Source organism: Sinohyriopsis cumingii, chromosome 12 (assembly GCF_028554795.1).
Source record: "Sinohyriopsis cumingii isolate HCF-2022 chromosome 12, ASM2855479v2, whole genome shotgun sequence".
NCBI lineage: Eukaryota > Metazoa > Mollusca > Bivalvia > Unionida > Unionidae > Sinohyriopsis > Sinohyriopsis cumingii.
Window position 1 is genome coordinate 68,106,913 of NC_142972.1, and position 21,723 is coordinate 68,128,635.

General features: G+C 34.8%; 1 protein-coding gene and 1 long non-coding RNA gene across 2 annotated transcripts; one reads left to right on the forward strand and one right to left on the reverse strand.

Moving 5' to 3' along the window:
• Positions 1-1,572: 1,572 nt before the first annotated feature.
• LOC149786654 (soma ferritin-like) lies at positions 1,573-6,188 on the reverse strand. The gene is made up of 4 exons (XM_089977178.1): positions 5,943-6,188; positions 4,906-5,052; positions 4,118-4,243; positions 1,573-1,921 (listed from the first exon to the last, which is right to left on the reverse strand). Exons 1-4 carry the CDS (start codon positions 6,045-6,047, stop codon positions 1,775-1,777), a joined length of 525 nt encoding a protein of 174 aa, XP_089833304.1. The 5' UTR covers positions 6,048-6,188; the 3' UTR covers positions 1,573-1,774.
• Positions 6,189-6,814: 626 nt separating this feature from the next.
• LOC149786655 (uncharacterized) lies at positions 6,815-21,402 on the forward strand. Its single transcript, XR_016425001.1, has 3 exons — positions 6,815-6,976; positions 17,993-18,169; positions 20,942-21,402. It is a non-coding gene; the product is annotated as an uncharacterized LOC149786655 (long non-coding RNA).
• Positions 21,403-21,723: the final 321 nt, after the last annotated feature.

A 21,723-nucleotide genomic window follows, 5' to 3' on the forward strand; every position in this document is an offset into this window, starting at 1 on the left:
TAGAGCATTTGAAAATATTTTTTGACTGACTAAAACGTTACTGATCATTGGAAGCAAATTGGTGCATTTCACAGACCTAATATTAACATCAGTGATGAAGCTGGAAAACGGGAAAATAACTTTTTTCCATGTAAAGTAAATAGTGTAGATCACATATAGAATTATTGAAGGAGTATTACTCAAAGGTCCCGGCAAGTTCCAGCCTTGAGACAGGAACAGGGAAGCGATGCAGCACTAGGTCACACAATAAATAGTGACTTAAACATCAGCAACGAGTGTATTAACAATATAACAGATCCTGCACAAACAGGTTGATATAGCTACTATAAATCCTCGGACAGTATACATGCTTCAGGTGAATATGTTATTCCAATCAGAAAATCAGGCTTAGTACACAAGCTTTACTGACATAAGTATATATTATTTAAGACTTTATGCTGACGAAATCATTGACTTTATCGTTAGTTTAGTGGCAAACATACAAAGTGTATCGTTTCCATTAGACACGAAAGCATAATTGGAAGACTGATTGTAGGTTGTAAACAACACACGTAAAAGACATCCAAAGGAGAACGTTTTAATAATTGGATTTAAAGGTTAACAGGACCCGATCGTTATAGGTTTTCATTGTGCACAGGAAATCCGTCACATGGTTTAGGGAATATTAGCAAATTAGGAAACGAGAACGAAATGTGTAACTTTTGTGACCTCCAGGTCAAAGGGGCAGGTATGCATCTCGCCAAGTAAATATTCTTAGCTTCATAATGAATGGTCCCCTGTACATATATGACAAACACTTCATAATGAATGGTCCCCTGTACATATATGACAAACACTTCATCACGAGATTGCAGGAACATAAGCAAATAAAAGAACTTGAACCAAAAAACTGAACGCAACATTTTAGAGCTTTTTCCCCCACATGTTTTTGGTGCACAAATGCACGTTTTGTACAATATGATTCCGTCCAGTGACAGACCTTCGGATTGAGAGATGGTCACGAGTACATAGCACTGGTGAATATTTATCCTTTTTATTGGTTTATAACATTCAAGACAGTACTTAGTAAACGGGCTCCTACTAGAGACAAATTGAGGATTGTGCTCAGAGGCGTAGCTGGGGGGGGGGGGGCAGGGGGGCACATATGTCCCCGGGCGCCAAAATGAGGCTTACAACGTTACATTATAATAAGGAAACAAGGGTAATATTCAAAAATGTGATTAAACGGGGAGGGGGCTGGGGCGCCAATTTTATAGTTCGTCCCCGGGCGCAAAATATCATAGCTACGCCTCTGACTGTGCTGCAGTGTTCAAGAATGCATTCCTTGTGTACAACATGGAGTACAGTGCCACGGCACCGTAGGGCACAGAGTAACTTTATTACATGTTAGCAAAGTTTAGTAACTTGACATGAACTACTCGACAACTGCGCACTGGATGTTTGGATCCACATTTTCAACGGAAAATATTCCCTGACCTGTCGAAACTCCTAAAACAACTGCTCACACAGTAATTCTCCTATTAAACACAAAAAAACATGCACAAAGACAGTAATAAAACAAAATAAGCTAAATTAAATATTCCTTTTTTATTACTGCTTTTTTTTAAATGTTGTTAAACGTTTTCTTCAGCCCTTTGATTCGTAGTATGTCATCATAATATTTTCCTGTATAACCCCAAAGTTCTCATTTGTTGCAAGAACGTTTTGAATAAGATTCACGTAAGAGTGACAAAGTCCGAATTATTAGGACTGGATCTTGTATCAAAGAGCGAATTTAACTGTCACCATCCAGGGTCTCCTTGTCAAACATGTACTCCCCAAGTCCAGTTCCGACACGCTTAAGGTTAGTAATGTGGTCAGAGAGCTCCTTAATGGAACTCACCTGTTCTTCTAGGAACTCGTGCTCGATGAAGTCCATCATCTGTTCAACATAATACAAAAAAAAGTTCATCACTGGTTGAGTACATATAAATAATTTCCTACACACGACAGGAATGAACTAAATTCAAATGGTCAGAATTCTTCATATATAAGCAACATAGTTAAACAACACATTTAGTTGCTCTAAAATGTACCCTAAGTAAACGAGAAGACAAATGCACAGGGTCCATGATGGAGGTGGGGGTGGTGGTGATTCTGGCACAATGGTCTCCCGATGAGTAGGATTTGGGTTAAACCTGACCCAAAATGTTCACTTCACCTTCACTTGATTCCATTCCATCCCCCCCCCCCCATCCAACTATGTTTCTATACAAAGCATAAATAATAAAAGTAAGACATGAACAAGCTTGTCAATTTTCCCTTCAAAGAGGGGGGTGTGTGTGTGTGTGTGTGATTAGGATTTTTAACGTAGCTTTAACAATTTTTCAGTCATATCTTTACGATGTATGCAGTTGAGTTTATAGTGATGTCTAGCACTGGGGCATCATACCGCATACATGTAGCACGCTGCCCCACCCAGTCACATTATCCTGACACCAGGCCTACCAGTCCTAACACTAAGCTCTTAATGCTGAGCGCCTAGCGAGGCAGCTGTTAGTATCATGTTTGTAAGTCTTTGGTACGACTTGCCCGGGCTTCGAACCCACGACCTCCCGTTTCCGAGGCGGACGCTCTAACCACTAGGCCACCGGAGTGATCCCTTCAATGAGGAAGACGTAAAGGCACAAAAAGATATGTTATGCTCTATAGTGAATATTGGCGCAAACCTATGATCAGTAATTGAGCAAGTTACATCGCTATGTACAAATTTCCTGCAGAAAATTCGCACACAATCCCAGGGCTAGAAGGTGACAAATTGCAAGTTCAGATAGCAATGTAATCAGAAGTCGACTGTGACTCAGTGTATATAGGTCCAGCACTACTACAATTTAAAGTAATTTTATTCAATACCAGACCCGATACCCTGACAAAACATCCTCAGTAATGCAGTCCATATTTTTATGCAGCTTAAACCAGTTTTCAGCAAGGTGTAGTGACATGTCAAGTACCATTATTGTCAAATTCGAAACGTGCCTTTAAAAAGTTCATTTGTTCCGATCTAGGTAAAGCACCATTATGTTCAATTGAAGTGCACTTGGACCTTAGTGACCTCCAGTTCAGTTTCGGTGCCAAACCCTATGGATATATTTCTTTTTAGGTCTCTTCATATCACAAAATCAAAACATTTTTGACTTTTTTTCATCAAATTTCATAGAACAGCAAAAATAATCTCGCACCAAAAGCAATGTATAAATCAAAACCTAATCTTTAATAAATGCACCTGGGAGAATTGTTGCCTTTCCTGCCATTTTTATTAATCTAAAAATTACTTTATATTGTTACAACATTTTAAAAGCCATCTTGTTCTTTCAGCACTATGAATCTGTATGTTAGACGATATTTATAGATATAAGTGGAAGGTTGATATGCAGCCGTTCTGCATGATACACATGGGCATGTGTCCAAGGTCCTAATATAAAACTGTTCGATTCTCCAAAGACCCTCCACTGAATTTAATGTTAAAGTCCAAGCCATGCCAATTAACGACAACCCAATATCCAAATCGAACTGCAACAGTCGTATTTGTTCATAAGCCTTGCAATTATTCCACAAGTTTATAATTTAAGGGTAATTTTTATCATGACTTGTAAGGGTCGACCGGTCTGAAAATACCTCATCCATTTAGCTTTTCTGACATGAAAATTGCAAACACAGAAATTTGAAGCAACTGTTTTGAACATTATATATATATATATATATATATATATATATATATATATATATATATATATATATATATATATATATATATATATATATATATATATATATATATAAAATCCTGTTTATAATTGATCTAATCTTCATACTGGCATTTCGTATAAAAGCGCATAATGGCACACATTAGATAGTTTCCTACTTGTTGCATATGCACTGAAGCTATTAATTCACTGTAAAAATGGTTATACTGAGTATATGATCATCGTAACTAATGTGGTGGGATGGGCGGGGGGTGTCCCAATTTTCTTGTAATGCATGTGCTTCCTAAAAAGTATTTTATACTGGCTCAAAGGTCTTGATCATTTATAGACATGTTGAGCTCCATGGAGATCGTCTGTATACGTGAACTACTCACCTGGGGGTCACCATGAGACTCTGCCACTTTGTGCAGGTCGAGAAGGGCCTGGTTCACGCTCTTCTCAAGATCGAGAGCCTCCTCCATTGCACCCAATCCAGTACCCCACTCATCCCGATCAGGCTTCTGAAATCACATGACAAAGAATTAATATATTTACGTGACAAGGTAGAGTAAATGCACAAGAAATCGTTTTAAATTTTTTCCTATGCATCATTTCACCCAAGTGCCCTTATCCCGGACACATCTAGCTCGGCAAAACTGCATTTTATCCAACAGCACCTCGTGCAAAACGACAATGATCCAATCATCAATCCAGGCTGTATACAAGTCAGGTTACAATGTTGCGATACATGTGACTTATTCATTATGGAAGACATTAGTATTGACTAAATGATCTAAGATAATCCTTTCCTTGACCTGATGGGACGAAAGTGTTCATTTCATTGGACTTCTTCCAACATTATTTCAGAATTACAATGCTGATTGTAGGCTCCTAACATGCCAGAGGTCCTGTTGGATTTGGTTTAAGATTAAGACAATTCCGTGACAAACAATGAAACAAGAGGGAATATCATTGTTTAAAGTAGGCACATGCAACTTCCTACTAGGCATGAGCCAAATAAACAATTTTTAAAGCCACGTCATGTACACAAGTGGATAAAATTACAAGAAAGCATGTGCACTTTTCATAATTCGGTTCTATTACTCTTTCAGTCTACACGTGTGTATATTTTTGTCTTCTACAGAAAGTGGGAATACCAAACATTCGACTCCCTTTGACTGACCTTGATGTCCTGGAGGACGATGCGGCCACCACGCTTGTTCTGATACTTCATGAACTTCTCTGCATGCTCTCTCTCCTCCTCAGAGGACTTCTTGAAAAACTTAGCAAACCCTTTCAGGGCCACATCATCCCGGTCAAAGTAGTAGGACTAAATGAGAAAAGGCTATCAAAATCTTTTCATATCATTCTGAAAAGCAGGATTCTGAGTCTTAATAACTTAAAATCTTTGCCTTTTTAAAACTTATTTTAAATCTTGTTTACATGGTTATTAACGTCTTTTTTTCCATACATCTTGGCTTAGTTCAATTAACAGGTATTGTCTTCAAGTACACGTTTCTGTAAATGTGATGCATACAGCAAAAAAGCAACATTTGTAACAAATGGTTTAATCTCTACTACTCAAAACTTCCAATAGTACTACTAGTCACTGAAATTTAAATGTCAAGTCTCTCTGTGCCCTTCTCAAAATAGTCTATCTACAAAGGGCTACAACTTGTCAGAGAATAATGGCTAGTGCATACTGAAGTCAGCTGTCTCTTTCAACAAATGCCTTGATTTTTTTTTATTATGCCGCCTTTTATCAAGTGCAAAATTACACGCATCACTAACTCTGAAATTCTCACTGTAATCTAACAAGTTTACACCAAGTGTTTTTGGCACGTCAGCTCCATGCTCGCTTTGATGGTTGTCTAGTTCAAGTGCACATACATTTATACGCTGAGCGGATACCCACATGTCTATAATAGATCAATAGTTCACTACCTATTAATAATTTTGTTTAACACCATGTACGACTTGCAACCGTGACTAATATGTTAACGATCGTGTTAAATCGATCTTTTCGTAAGAAACTGCGATGTTATTCCACTCCAGCGATATTGAATATTATGGTATAAGAAATACAATTAAAAATGACCTTGTATAATAATACAGAAAGTGCTAATTAAGCAGACACGGCTAGCAAAGTACATAACACTTAATACATAATAGTGCTGTTTTTTTAACATCGCACTGGCAGCCATTTTGTTTGTAACTCACCATGGACTGGTAGACATAGCAGGCATACAGCTCCATGTTGATTTGCTTGTTGATACCGGCTTCACTTTCGGCATGGTAGTTCTGACGTGGTCTTGTCTGTGCCATTCTTAAGATGGTAAAGAATTAATTTGATCTTATTTTCTATTAGAAAAAGAAATTAAGTTTAAAGGTTTATATGCTCGTACGTTCACTGACGCAGCAAAGCAAATAAGCCCAGAATAATGTGCGAATATCGAGCTGCTTCTTTTATATACTTTCACGACCCGGATGTGACGTCATCATTGTGTTATCGTATTATACAGTACTATCCATGTTCTACATTACGACCGAAAGAGTTGGCGTAGTACATGAAAGGTAATCGTCATCATGTGATTGATAATGCTGTCCCATATTCTATATTACGACCGCAGTTTCAAAGGGTACAGAAGGGTGGAGTTCTATTGATTTAAGCTGAAAATCTACTGACTGGCCATTTTCAACAAGTAGTCAGCTTGAACTATTAATGCGGTATGATAGGAAATGTGATGGAATGAAACTTTCAGAATCTTTGTATCACATCTAACTGACAGAACAAAAAAAACCTGTAGCAAAACAGCTTAAAAAGTTAGTGTTCTTTCATGTACATATAAACAAAACGCCTCTGTAATATAATCAGAAACCTCTATAATAACATTAAAGACCTCTATAATAACATTAGAGCCCTCTCTAATTTAATTGGAGAAATCTCTGTTAAGGTATTGATTTGACAATCTTCAATGTTGTCATCGTATAACGATTTCTCACGCACCGACCAACCCCCCAACCCCATCATCGGCCAAATAGGAAGACGTCTTGAACTTTAACTTATCACGTAGCGCTAAAATAGCTCAAGTGTTTGTTAGTCACCGTATGACGCTAAAGCATGTTAGTCACTGTTGGCCGGATAATAAACCTGTGTGCAAACCAAATCTTAAAATATAGCCAGATATGGTGAAGTTTGTTGGGGCAGCTGAGTCAGAGAAGATATCCAACCAAAGAAAAATCTCTGCGATAAGGTAAGTAGAGCAGTGAAAGAAACGTTGTCCACAGCAAAGGTACAGTTCTTACTTTTATGACCAGGAATCATTTTTGGCTGCACACCAAACTGACAAACGAACGGTTTGATTCTACGAGTGATCTGCCATACATCTAGCAATTTCTCTTGAGGAAATTGTTATAAAGCCTGATGCGATTACAGCTTGTACAGCATCTGAAAAGCTTATGATGTTAGATGTGCAAAATAAAGACATGTTTATGGTCTAAAATCATACTGAAGTGGAAAGAAGCACAAGGTGTCAGAGATAAAGAATAGACAATGTTTTAAATGGCATTGTGAGTTGGACAAAAAAAGCTAGCTAACAAATAAGTGTACCCCACCCACCGCAATTATATTCATTGGTTAGAATTTTATCACCTTTAGCTAATATAAATATTGTTTCATTCTTGAAGAGCAGATTTAGATTAAGAAAATATTGTCCAGTATAGCAGGACTCGGCAGGACAGAAGACTTGGACTTTGACCTAGTATCATCATTTTGTAGATAGACCATAATAGATTAGCTAGACAGGTTTTCCTAGGTTTATAAACGTCTCGCCAGACACAGACAGGTGACATGAATTCTTTCAGGGTACATCTCTGAAGCAACATATGCAATTTTTTCACATAACAAAGCCTTTGTTCTTGCACTGTGATGTCTTAGTGCTGAGACGGTCATTTCTGCCAACAAAGAATTAAAAGCTGAATATACGCAACATTTATCATTTTCTGCACAGAGTTTATTTGTGAACATGTAAAGTACTTTGGTGGGGTTCCAAATGCACCCATTTTAAAGGCGCTATTATTTCAGCACGACATGGGTATGAGAAATATAACCAGCTAGGGGAAGAAAGATCAGATGTGAACACAACCGAATTGAGGAGAAATAGAAAATGAAACGATGCTGGAGAAAATTGGGACTCATTCGGTCCCGGTGAATATGTCCGAATTAATGAATGTTCCGAATAACTGAATTATGCATATTTTTATTTTATGATGCCATCATACCTTATACATGTACTGTATATGTATTTGCTAGCTATGCATGTACTGTACGTTTAATAATATTTGAAACAAATTAATGAATACATATAATGACTTGTGTTTATTTCACTTTATCACACCATGCACTTTTACAAGTACATAAATATAGAACTCACGCGAATATGTCATCATTAAGTTGTTAATATTTGGCAGGTACGGACAACCATTTGTCTTTGTGTGTTTTTTAAAATTATGTTCGCTCTTGTCGACTTGCCAATGTCTGATGATTAGTTATTTTTAGTATGCTAGCGGATATCTTGAAAGGTAGCTTTTACCTAATCTTCTTTGTACTGGCAATTCTTTTTAATGTTGGCCGATATCTCTACTCGTTTACACTAACTTGATGGTGTCGCCATAATAATGTAAAACGTACAACGAATACAAAATGATATCTCGCAGATAAATGCGTTATGGCATATTAATCAAATGCAGTCATTTTTTAAAATCATTTTAACAACTAATGAGCCGATAATTGACGTAGCTTTTTATTCTGAAACGAAACCGTATACTGTCCACAGCTTAAAGCAATCAACTTTATTTCTAGAGCCATCAACAAACTGTGATTGTTACATAAAATCGGTTAGCAAAAAAGTGACACAATGACACAGCTAATTAACGGTATGATATTCCAAAAGCGTGGACAATTTGATCCCAGTGTGTTGATTTAAATTTTAATAACCCAGTTTTGCGACTGACAAAGACAGACATTGTTTATGTAATCGCTGTTTACAATACTTTAACGTTACTTGAAAGTTTTTCAAACACACATGATCACGAGATCAATTTATAACTTTAATATGCCACTAGAATTTGACCAATCAGCGGTTGATAAATCGACACACCGCCAAATGTGCATAGGTGAATCTCTGTTATCAGACTGACTGTATTTTCATATACGATGAGTCAATTTTTCAAATTTTCGGACAGATTATTCGCGGATTATTGCGGCAAGTTTTAATGCAACTTTACAGTTTGGTCCCCGATTTCGATTTCCGGAACGCGGTTTCCTGGATTAACGGAGTAAAATTAACGTTTGGAATTTCGTTTCAATTAAACTATGCCGGGATGGCGAGGTTTCCTCTGATAAGCGGATGTATGCATGTTTTTATATATATATATATATATATATATATATATATATATATATATATATATATATATATATATATATATATATATACCAAACTGTATTTGGAAAAGATCTAAGGGTAAGACTAAGTAATCAAATAATTTGGAAGGAAAATTTAATCGTACTTTAGAATCCCAGAATAGTTAAATTGAAGTTATTAAACATAGCTTGAAAGATAGAGTGCAATGATGCGAAAAGTGCACATGCAATGGAAACTAAGTAATATGCAACCTGTGTTAACTCTGCCATTATTTTTTTATATGTTGCTGTTCATATTTCATGACAAACTTTTCACACTTTGTTTTACAATTTGAAAGATAGTATCTAAGTTCGACTTTAAAAGTGGGTAATTTAATTTACGCAAACACTTGGAAACAGCCTTTGAAAAATCCTTAGATACAGTGCCGAGATTTTCATACAAACCATGTCCTAGAACTTCAGTTAAATAAAGCCGTTGTTCTGGATGATTAGTGAATTTTAAAACAAATCAATATAAAACCTGGACATTGTTGACAATGATGTTTCTAGCTTTTTACCTAGGCAGGCTAGACAAACAAGACGAAAACTCATAGTATATTAATGTATAATTTTTTCTACCGGTTGTAATATTACCTTAAAATTTCGATTATAGCTACTGACGTCAGATATGCAAACAAATTTTTTAAAACAAAGCTTGAATATTGTTTTTAACGATCCAATGAAGCTCTAGGCTTAAGACCTTCAACTTTACATCTATAACGATTTGTCAAATTTCAAGTGAATGCACCTCTTTCGTTTAATATATATGACTTTGAAAAACGTTACTGCAAAACATGAACCTTGTCCACTGTGATGCAAGGAACTTTTAGCTAACAACAAAAACTTTAGAAATATAGGAATATAATGTCATAATTTCACTTTAAAAAGAACCACTACCTAGAAGATACGTGGCTTTCAAAAATGCAACATGCAAATGCTATCGTAGTCTACACTATGACCATTAATTCTTACCATGCTTATGTACTCGAGACAAAACTCAGCAGCAATGTCATGTTTAAAATTGAACATTTTTCCATATATTATTTCTCTATTACAGGAGTACACAACCTCCGGCCCGCGAACGTGTTCTGTCCGGCCCTCAGGGCAAATTAAAACAACACATACATCTGACCCGTGAACAGTAATTCTATTAGTATTTGCGGCCCTCTAGTGGTCTTTGAAAATGCAATCTGGCCCTTGACCGAAAAAGGTTGTGCACCTCTACTCTATTATGTCGCATTTGTGTAAAGGTATCTCGTAATGCTTACACGATCTTAACGTTGAACTGTAAATGTAGCTAAACACATGTTAACGTATTTATCCGAATTCTATAAATAATTTATTCTTTCCTCTTGTTACACCTTTCCGTACTATCAATGTTTATACTTTATCTAAGTGTTATCATCCATGAACGTAATGTGTAAATCTGAAATTTTTCTAAAGCATTTCAAAATATTTGTATGTTTAAAATCCACAATATGCATTTGTACTCACTTCCAGGTTCTTATTCAATACAATCAGTTTTGACCACGCAATCGTCCTGACATTTTAATAGTTTCGAAAGTTATCAATACATATCTCCTGAATACTTTATTATTGCGTTTATATTAAGCTCAAGAAGTATTTCTATAACAACTCCAAAAATTGCGAATTAAAACAGTTTAACTTTGTGACATTAGTCATGTTTGGCAAAACTTTCAATTGGTTCAAACCGTTTTTAATTAATACAGCAGTCTATGATCCCGAAATTTAAAAATGAAGATATTTTTAGGTGGTCCTCCTCTGAAATTTCAGTATTGTCCGTCTCTAAAATTTGACTACGGTACAGCTCTGAAATTGTAAGATTTAAACAATATTCAGAGGTCCAGTCAAATTCTCATACAATATCTGAAAAACACAGAATTGAGATTGGTTTAAAGTAGTATGGTAAAAACATTGAGAGTGTTGTTGATCTTGTAGGATGTCCAGCTTCACATGCAACTGTATATATGGAATTTCAGGCACACGAGGACATCTTTATGGAGCATTAGATTCCGGATCTGTTTCCTGCCGTGCAGTCATTTTTGTTCTAACGACTGCGTCAGCCTACTCTAAATGCACGTATAATCCAGCAAAAAGAGCAGTTGTTATTTCATTGTAACGAAGCTTGGGCGCCCAGAACTACTATCTATATAACTCTGCAAGTGCATAAGAGAGCGCGAAAATTCAATTGAAGAGTTCTTTAATTCATATACAGATTTGTCGAACAAATGCAAAATTAGAAAGGTCTCTAGCTCTAGTATAGACCTCTACAATTGAATTAATGACCTCTCATTAAGTTGCAGAGGTCTGCAATTTAATTAGAGACGTATACAATTGAGGTATAAACATCACACATCATTAATTTAGGGCAATCATTGCATTAGAGAGGTTTCAAATTGATATATAGACCTCTGAAATTCAACTGTAGAGCTCTATCATTTATTTGGAGAGCTATCTAAACAGTTAGAAAGCTCTGTATTGAATTGAATATATGTATATTTGAAGAAAAAAAAAAACGGCCGCCCACAACGTTGATGCACTGCGCTAGTGTGCAGGTTAAAGCGGGGGCGGGTGTAGCAGTACTATTCGCTTTGTGAATGACGTCACTGGCTAACCAATGGGGGGAGGGGGATTGGTTTGCTAATTTAGGCCAGGTACCTGGAAGCTGACATTGTGTGACGTCATGTATGTACAGTTTACTGACTGACATAGCACGAGGCGATACAGATTTATAGCAAATACGTGAGCGTTTAAAAGAAAATATGACGAGAATATGAAAAGGGGTTTCCTTTGTTACTTTAGGTTTCTCTAGTCCAAGTAGGTTTCCATAATATGTTCTAAAACTGCATCTTTATGTGAATTGAAACAAAACAATATATTCTGAAATGTTTATTGATGTCCGTAACACACTGAGATAATCTGTACCCCGTTCCGTCTGTGGCAACCATTGTAGCCACACGAAGAACAGAGAACCATTCATCTTTGTGGAGAACTTTGTCTGTACAACGAGAACAGGGAAAACCTATTAGGTATGCTATGCATCAATGTATCTGTCTTTTTTTCTCATTGCATGTAAAAACGATTTCATTTGTAATGTTTACCAATACTCATACATTAAGCTTTAAATAGACAGGGAAGAGTATCACAACATACAACATAGCAGCAGTTTTCGTCATTAAATTAATTTGAAAGAAAATAAATTAAATCACTCTATCCAAAGTTCAATAAAATGTGAAAAATCATGTCAAAGTAGTCAAACAGAACATTGACAACAATCAGTTTTGTTAAAGGATGTTACTCATTCTGGTGGAGGGAGATGAGCTAACTTCTTTCAGTTCAGAATATATTTCTTATGTAGAATCTGCTTCATTGAACTGATGCTGTTTTGTTTCTTGTCTATGCACGTTTAAGAAACATTGTACACTGGGTGCTACATTTTTTGCTAAAGAATTTTAGGCTGTTTGCTTTCTTTCGTTTTCTCTTTTCTTTTTCTTTAAAGGGTAAACAAATCCCCTCATATATCTTGATTGAAAGAAACTGCTGTTATTCGGATTAGAGGAACGATAAATGGGTTTTCATTAGAGCTATCATTTTGTTCCAGATCAGCGTTTCCAATATCTGGTTAGTCAGCGATTTTAATTAAATTTTAGATCACATAAATGCGTAATTTACATATGTTTTCTTTATGTTTTGGACTGCCACATACAATGTGTACATGTAAACTCGTGAGACTATGCCACTAACTCAGTCAGAACATGCAAGAGATCTTGCCATATTTGTATCATCATATTCTACCATTTATTATGTAGAAGATGTGTACGTTTATATTTATCGCTTATATTTCGGGTGACCCTCAAATATTATAGAGACCTATAAGTCTTGACTTTCGACCCTATACATACAATGTATAACTCGGATCTCCGATGTTATTAATCGTCCTTTGCATTTATCGGTGCATTTTTAGAACTTGCCTTTTAATAGGTACCAGATAGCTAGTATTGTGCTGACGTACCGTTTAACTCACTGAATACATACATACATACATACATACATACATACATACATAGTTCCGCCTCGGAGGCGGGAGGTCGTGCGTTCGAACCCCGGCCAAGTCATACTCTATAAGTACGTGTTTATGTTCTAATAAACAGTAACAAACGAAGGAGTGAAAATAACAAGCTTTGAAAAATTTAACAAACAATTTATTCCCCTGGAAAAACAATGTAAAAAATGAAAACAAAGAACGTACAGTTTTAGGAATGAAGTCGAAAAATGATCCAAGAATAATCCACGAATTAAATTTTAGAAGTCCTAGTAATGAAATGTTCTAATGAATTCAAGTTCGAGTCCCGACGAAAAATCCAAAATGGAAGGCAATGACGTATACTGTAGCCTTTATATTACGGATACGTCTACAGTTCTTTGCTGATTCACAAACAATATTCCGGTGTTTGAATTTCCGAATAAAATTTAAGGAAATGTCTTTGTCCAAAAATATTGTGTGAGCACTCAAATATTTCCAGGAAAAAGAAATAATATTTTAGAATCCAAATAATTTGAATAAAAATTAAAATATAACTCCAAACCGGTCACAAACAAACACTATCCAGTGTAAAAGCCCAACTGAGAAAGATCTCTATAAACATCACTATTAAATATAATTACTGCGCAATTTAGGGAAACCCAGAATGGCGAAACAGGGGCTGTTTACATATCTAAAATCATGTCCTCCCAGTATGACCTTGATAAATACCAATCAATTTACTGTGAGAATAAAATAAAAATAGAAAGCTATTTACTTGTCTCATTGATTTCTGAATCAAGGTCGGGAACTAAGTCAAAAATAGAAAGTGTTTCTATTATTAGGTTTTTATGAAAAGAGGTCAAACTGAATTTTCTGAAAAAAATTGCCAAATCAGGTAAACAAGATTACATTACTTGGACATGTAAAAATATTTCAAAACTTACAAACAAATAAAATAAATCAAAATACATTACAATAACAAAGACATATTTTAAAAAATGGTTCTAACAGCTGCCTCACTAGGAGCTCAGCATTAAGAGATTAGTGTTAGGACAGGTCTGCCTGATGTCAGGATAATCTGACTGGGTGGGACATCATGCTACATGCTTGGAGCAAGATGCCCCAGTGCTAGACATCATTATAAACTGCCACACTGCAGACGTCGTAGCGATATGACTGAAATTGTTTTATAACTACGTTAAAAATCCAAATCACATACATACATACATACATACATATACGCACGCACGGACAGACAGACGTACATGCATACATCCATACATAATTACAGAAGATGACAAGAGTGATAATAAAAAGTCAGTTATTTCAGGACGCAACTAGTAAATTCCGATATAAATTGTCAGTCTATCTTTTTATACAATTAATAACAAAATAATAAAATCGCATAAACATGTAAGCAGAATATAGGATCGTCACCTTTTTGTTTAAGTAAAGAAACCTATGTTCAAAATTTAAGGGCAAACTGCTGTGTTCAATAGAGATCATAGCAGTCAACTTTTGTGGGAAAAATGCAATTTCTATTCAGAGTTTTCTTAATATTAAACGCCATTCTGAATTTCGATTTTAATCCATAAAGATATTTTATAGTTATCGAGTGGAAATCAATTCGTTAAGCTCAAATTTATCTCAAGAGAGTCACAAGGCAGTGAAAATTGTTCAAGGTCTTCATAATTTAATATTCAATACCAAATTTAGTTTCAGTCTGGGAAATCCTTCTAAAGACGTCGAGTAAAAGCGAAAATCGTGACCCTCAGCTTCTACATTATCATGAACATCTATATAGTCTAAATATAGCAGTGTTACATAGAAAATCAGAATATGGCAGCGGGAGTGGAGGAAAATTTGTAAAAGAGAAAGGAATCAGAATAAGTGGCAAAGGCTGACACGATACATGATAAAGGAGTAGAGGTGACGCTGGATTTACGCCAATTCAATTTTAGCGCTTTTTTATTTTAATTTATTTATCATAAAGAAATAACATTAAATTTGCGCTACTGTGTTCGCTTTTACGCCATCTCTGGCGTCATGTGTCTTGACTCACGCGTATCCCATATTCTTGTATTTCGAGTGTCAACTGTATATTAGGGGCCAAATAGGAAACCTTGATCAATGTGCAGAATTAAGTGGGCTATTGTTTGTTTGTTTTTTGTTTTTTTAGATTGAGAGAAAGAAAGATTTTGCTACTTTGCGGATATACGATTTTATGTGATTCTCTCACGACGTTACCAAGGTAATCAAGTCCTTAAAAATATAAATGATCAAATAAACGATGAAGCGTCGAAAAGAATAATATGAGACCAAGAAAAAATCTGATTATCAAAACCTTACATTTGAATGCCAGTCGATGGGTAGGAAACTTGCTGATCATGTTTTATATGTGGCATTAGCATTTGACACCCATTTTAACTTGCACTTCGCCATTCGAAACTTTGAAATTCATTGAAACTTGTAAATCTAGTATAAGTTAATGGATATACCGCTAAGGCGACTATAATCTCTTGGGACATGAAGCATCTACTTACTACTGGCTTGAATTGCTTGACAATAGTAACACATATATGCCAAAAATATCACTGACTACTAGTTTTCTTATCTACCCAATGTATTCCGAACAGAACTTTAGAACCACCATGGATCAAGACGGTAATCAAAGGATCAATACGCAAACGTAAGACAAATTAGCACAAACGATAAAATCATACACTACATCATCCAAAGTCTGCCCTCACCGTACACATTTTATTCCATCCCTTCAACATAACGGCTCGATAATAACAGATGAAGTTGAAAAAGCTGAATTATCTAACGTTATTTTATATAAAGAGCAAAGATGAAGAAGAGCAACATATTTCCATAAGCTTCTGCCTTGGTAAGGCTTCCGGCCCCAATGGCCTGAATAACTATTCTGGCATTTTAACCACTTTCTTAGAGAATCAATCTTTCCAGACACTTGGAAAGATGCAGAGTTTTTAAAGAAGAGAAACCCTTTCATTGTGTATAATCAAAGACCAATATTCTTGGCAAGTTTTCGAAAGACTGATTTTTAAACAAATATTTAATTGCTTCCGTGAAAATAACACCAATATACCTTTCCAGTTCGGTTTTTTTTTATACCGGACATATACACAGCTAATCACAGTTAACATACCTCTTTCATACGTTCTGCAAAGCAATAGATTCCAGCAAGGAAATTAATATTGTTTTGCGATATACGTAATGCGTTTGACAGTGTGTAGCATAAATGAGTCGTTTGCAAATTGAAAGTTATCTGTATCAGATGAAGCCGTATAAACTAGTTTTCTAGCTATCTCAAGAACAGAAGACAAATTAACTTCCGGGCTTGTTTTGAGAATGCAGGTAGATAGCAAGTGGTATGCCCGTGCATTTGTTTTAGGTTCCTTCCTTTCCTAAATATACATAAATGGTATAAACTCCAGGATGAGTTTATTCGCTGATAATCCCGTCATCAACGCTTATAACCTCAATTCTTACTTGGGAAAAAATTCTCATTGGGTAAATACTTGGCTTCTATGTTCAAACCCTTCTAAGACTTAATCCCTGATAATTTCTAGGAAAATCAATGAACCTTATGTCCAGGACTATATACGTTCAACTACAAAAATTAAGGAAGTTGACGCGCACAAATATTTTGAACCTTTTGTCTCTCAGATGAATGCTCATCGCACAAACAAATAGACTAAATAAAGGACACGGCATGGTCAAAAAATTAATGCTTAAACCCAAATTTAAAATTTTATAATACATTTTAGAAATTATAATTACCACTCTTATAAGACCCTTTCTGGAATATGGTAATGTGGTTTGGGACAACTGCACATTACAACGTGAAAGAGGATGGGTAAGTCTTGAATCCAGACGACAAAGACACCAACATAACACTCTTGTATAAAATGAAAACTAGTTCAAACCCTGCTATCTTACATCGCTGATTAAACACCAGCTGTTAGTGATGTTACTCACTCTGACTTAGGTCACGTAAAGAATGTATTGTTAGTGCAGACTAATACAAGTAAGTGCAGACTAATACAAGTCTTTATTACAACTCGCTTCTTCTCAAAGTTTTCAAACATACATCGCCATCGCCACTGTAAAGACTCGCTCTAAAATGGAGCATTGTTCACCTTTTCATCTTTTTATATGTTCCTTTCTTTTAAATGTATTTTCCGCTTTCTTTCGTCCCTGTTTTTTTTTCTTCAAATATGTGCACAATGGTTGACATATTTTAACTGAATGTATATCATTTTAACTCCATTCTTTTCTTTTACCTCGTCATTCACTCACTCCCTGTTGTTCAACCACTTGTTTAATATGCCTTGGCTGAATGTTGATTTTAACCAAGAGTCTCTTCGCGTTGACATTTAAATAATTTTGTGTCATTAAAAGTTAGTATCGTCCGCCATCTATTCATATATATTTAAAATTTTGATATCGTAAAAGGAGAACATGATATAAACCATTGACTTTCGTATTTTTTATATTGTACCGCTTGTAATGACCAGGTACAAATTTATGGAACAAACCATATTTGAGCTTCATCTATCTACTAAATGCTCAATGCGCATATCTTAAACAGGCATGGTTTTGGATGTCATGGTTACTAAACCGTTAGTCAGCATGTAAATACAATAGAGAATAACTTGCAATCGTCATCATCATCATCATCTTATTATTATTATTATTATTATTAGTGGATTATGGATAAATATGACCTTTCTTCAGAATGGAGTACAGTGATTACCGAATGTTTCAAGGTGGCTACCCTTAGATCATTTGTGAGTAATTGACAGGATGACCACCACAGCATGTGACCATTAGACTTGATATTGCCTACTGGATGATGAATCGACGTGAGAAAACAAACAATTGAAGACAATATAAGGAATGGCCACTCGGAAGGTAGGGTGACTGTAATTAATCAGCATATAAGTGAGAGGAGTGTTGTAGTGATAAATATCGCGCCCTCACTGCCAGATATTGTGTGTTTCAAAACATGTAATTTGAAACGTAATTTACAGTTGTACTATGCCTTTTTGGTTCAGGTAAAATCAGAATTAATGAAACTTTGATGCAAATGTTAAATTTTAGGGCGAACATTACGATTATGGACAAGTAATCTTACGCACACACAAAACAATCCATATGACATTCTACAGTAGAGCTGAATAAATTAGTTTATATATGATAAAACAAGTTTTAATTAAATATATACACAATACACAGTTGCCTGTAGTAAATCTGAACTCTGTTTAAAGAGCAAATATATGTATTTGTATGTTATACAAATAAAATATATGTACAGTATGTACGCTGTATCAATTATATACAACTCGTTGAATGAATTTTTCATTACAATGAAAGTCGTATACAGCTGTCCTGTAGAATGTCATACGGATTGTTTTGTGTGTGCGTAAGGTTACTTGTCCATAATCTTAATGTTCCCCCTAAAATGTAATATTTGCATCAAAGTTTCATTAATGCTAATTTTACCTGAACCAAAAGGGCATAATACAACTATATATATATATATATATATATATATATATATATATATATATATATATATATATATATATATATATATATATATATATATATATATATATATTATGTACGCTGTATCAATGATATACCACGAGATGTATAAATTTTTCATTAAAAGGAAACCAGGCTTGCCGACTTTATTAGTAATGAAAATTCATTCAACGAGTTGTATATCATTGATACAGCGTACATACTATACATATATTTTATTTGTATAACATACAAATACATATATTTGCCCTTTGAACAGAGTTCAGATTTACTACAGGCAATTGTGTATTGACCGAGTGAATGAACTCTCACATCGCCGCCGAGTGTGTCCGCTACAAAATATACAAAATATAGTTCTATGACTTTTGTGGCTATTCACAATTACTTTTGCATATTGATATGTTGATTGTTTTCTTTTCTTAGTTTTTGTTTTTATTCACATTGATTAAATCAATATAATGCAAGCATATGATTTAAACTTAAAAGATGGTTTTAATGAAAAATGTAGAACGCTATAAACATATGGTTAGCTACGCCATTTACATGAGCGCTCAGGCATTCACGTTTCGGCGCATGGAAGTTAATGTGAAATAGAAACTAAGCGACAAAACGAAGTAAGAAGAGGTAATTAAAATATTTTAATATATGTACAGTTCATCTAAGTTATTATTCTGTTTCAATAACAGTACTACCGATCATAAAACTCTCCCTCTCTCTCTGTCTCGCGCCCGCACCTCTTAGTCGATTTAACTTAACTTTGACCATTATTCATAATGATCTATATAGCTCTTACGACTATTATTTCAAAAATATTTGATTGCATCATACTGCAAAGATGTGAAGTCACAATCTCCGATAGTCAGTTTGGTTTTAAAAAGCAGCATTCAACAGATTTATGCATATATGCTTTTAAAGAAACTGTTAGCTATTATGTAGAATATGGCAGCCCAGTGTTTGCATGCTTTTTAGACGCTAGCAAGGCATTTGATAGGGTAAGTCACTGGATAGTCTTTAAAAAGTTGATTGATATTAAAATACCTGTCTACATAGTTCATACTTTAGTTAACTGGTATGGCAAACAGTTGTATTGTGTGCGATGAGGAAGTGTAATATCCAGCGCTTTCCGTGTAACCAATGGGGTGAGGCAGGGGGGTATTCATTCACCTGTGATATATATATATATATATATATATATATATATATATATATATAGACGAGTTAAATCGTAAGCTCGGTCAGTGTTACGTGGGGTTACGTCTGCCACCAAATGCGTTGTTTCTTAACAATTTTAGTTTAGCTAATGATATGTCATTGATAAATCCTTCTAGAACAGGTTTAAGGAAATTATTAAAGATATGTGAACAATACGCATTTGAGAATGATATCATCTATAATATAAAAAATCAGTATACATGGTCTTTCAGCCAACTTCTTTCAAATTACCATCTCCTCCCCCTGTGCATCTTAACGGCAATGCTCTTACTTATGTCAACAGTTATACCTATTTGGGTCATATTTTGAAATCCAATCGGTTGGATAATGAAGATATGATGAGACATTACCGATTTGTGTGTACTCGAACAAACATGCTTCATAGCAATTTTAAGAATTGTTCATTGAATATCAAAATTAGATTATTCAAATCTTATTACTGCACTATGTATTGTGCTCATCTGTGGGCAAACTTTAGTGAATGTATGAAAAGAAAACTAGTTATTGATTATAATAATAGTCTTCGTTTTCTATTAGGTCTTCCTAGGTGGAACATGTTTGTAAGTTATAATGTATTCAGTTTTGATGAAGTAATGAGAAAGTATGTTTTCTAAATGATGACAAGAATATCTAATAGTAAAAACTGTATATTGAAATCTCTTTGGAACTATGACATTCATTTAAATTCTCATATTATTAGTAGATGGAACAAATTACTCTTTAATTGTGCCATTTAATTTCATTCTTAACAATACATGGCACAATTAATTGTTGCAGATGTATCTGTATACTTGTATGTATGATATATATCTTCTTTTATGTTTACAATGTTTTAACTTTATAATTATATATTAATTTAGAGATATGGACTTTGTAGCCTGAACTAAAGAATTCTTATCTTGTTATCTTATCTTATCTTATAAGTCCAGAGACATCGTGGGATGACACAATCGGAAAATCCTCCGCACTCTTCTTTTCGTAGATTTTGCCTGTATCTGGCTACGATGGTCCACACAGAGAGAGAGAGAGAGAGAGAGAGAGGCGGCTTTTTGACATTTTCATATTTAATCAATAGTAATCGATTTTTTAACATTATAATATTTTTAAGAAACAGCAACAACAAAATATTAAATGTATCACAGTCTATGTGTACAATGTAACCGAGAAATTTACCGCATGTCGACAGGTTTTCAACTTTGTATCATTGATGATATAACATTGTAGATAAATCCCAAGTAAAGTGTACACATACCGTTACGACGACCCTTACGTATATGTAAGATAATAAAATGAGTCGTGTGTTTAGAACTTGAAAAATCACACTGCATTTGTCGAGTATATACATCGTTTTAGTAATTTATTTTATAAACTTCCATCTTTCATCACACTTTGTTTTGTTGTCATTTAATCCAAGCATCCATTCAGGTCAAATGCTGTACCAGAGTCCGATGCAGTTTGTGATTTTTTTTTTAAAAGTCGAAAATGTATTCATTTTCCTCGGCGAAATTAAAAGCTGCAAAATTTAATTTAATAACCACTGTCAGTGTTTACCCTTTGCAAATGTTTTCAGGGTGACTAAAACATTACTGATCATTAGAAGCAATTAGATAATGGCGCATTTCACATATTTAATATCATCATCAATGATGAATCTGGAACACCGTAGGCCTGGACATAACCTTTTCCATATAACGTAAATAGTGTAT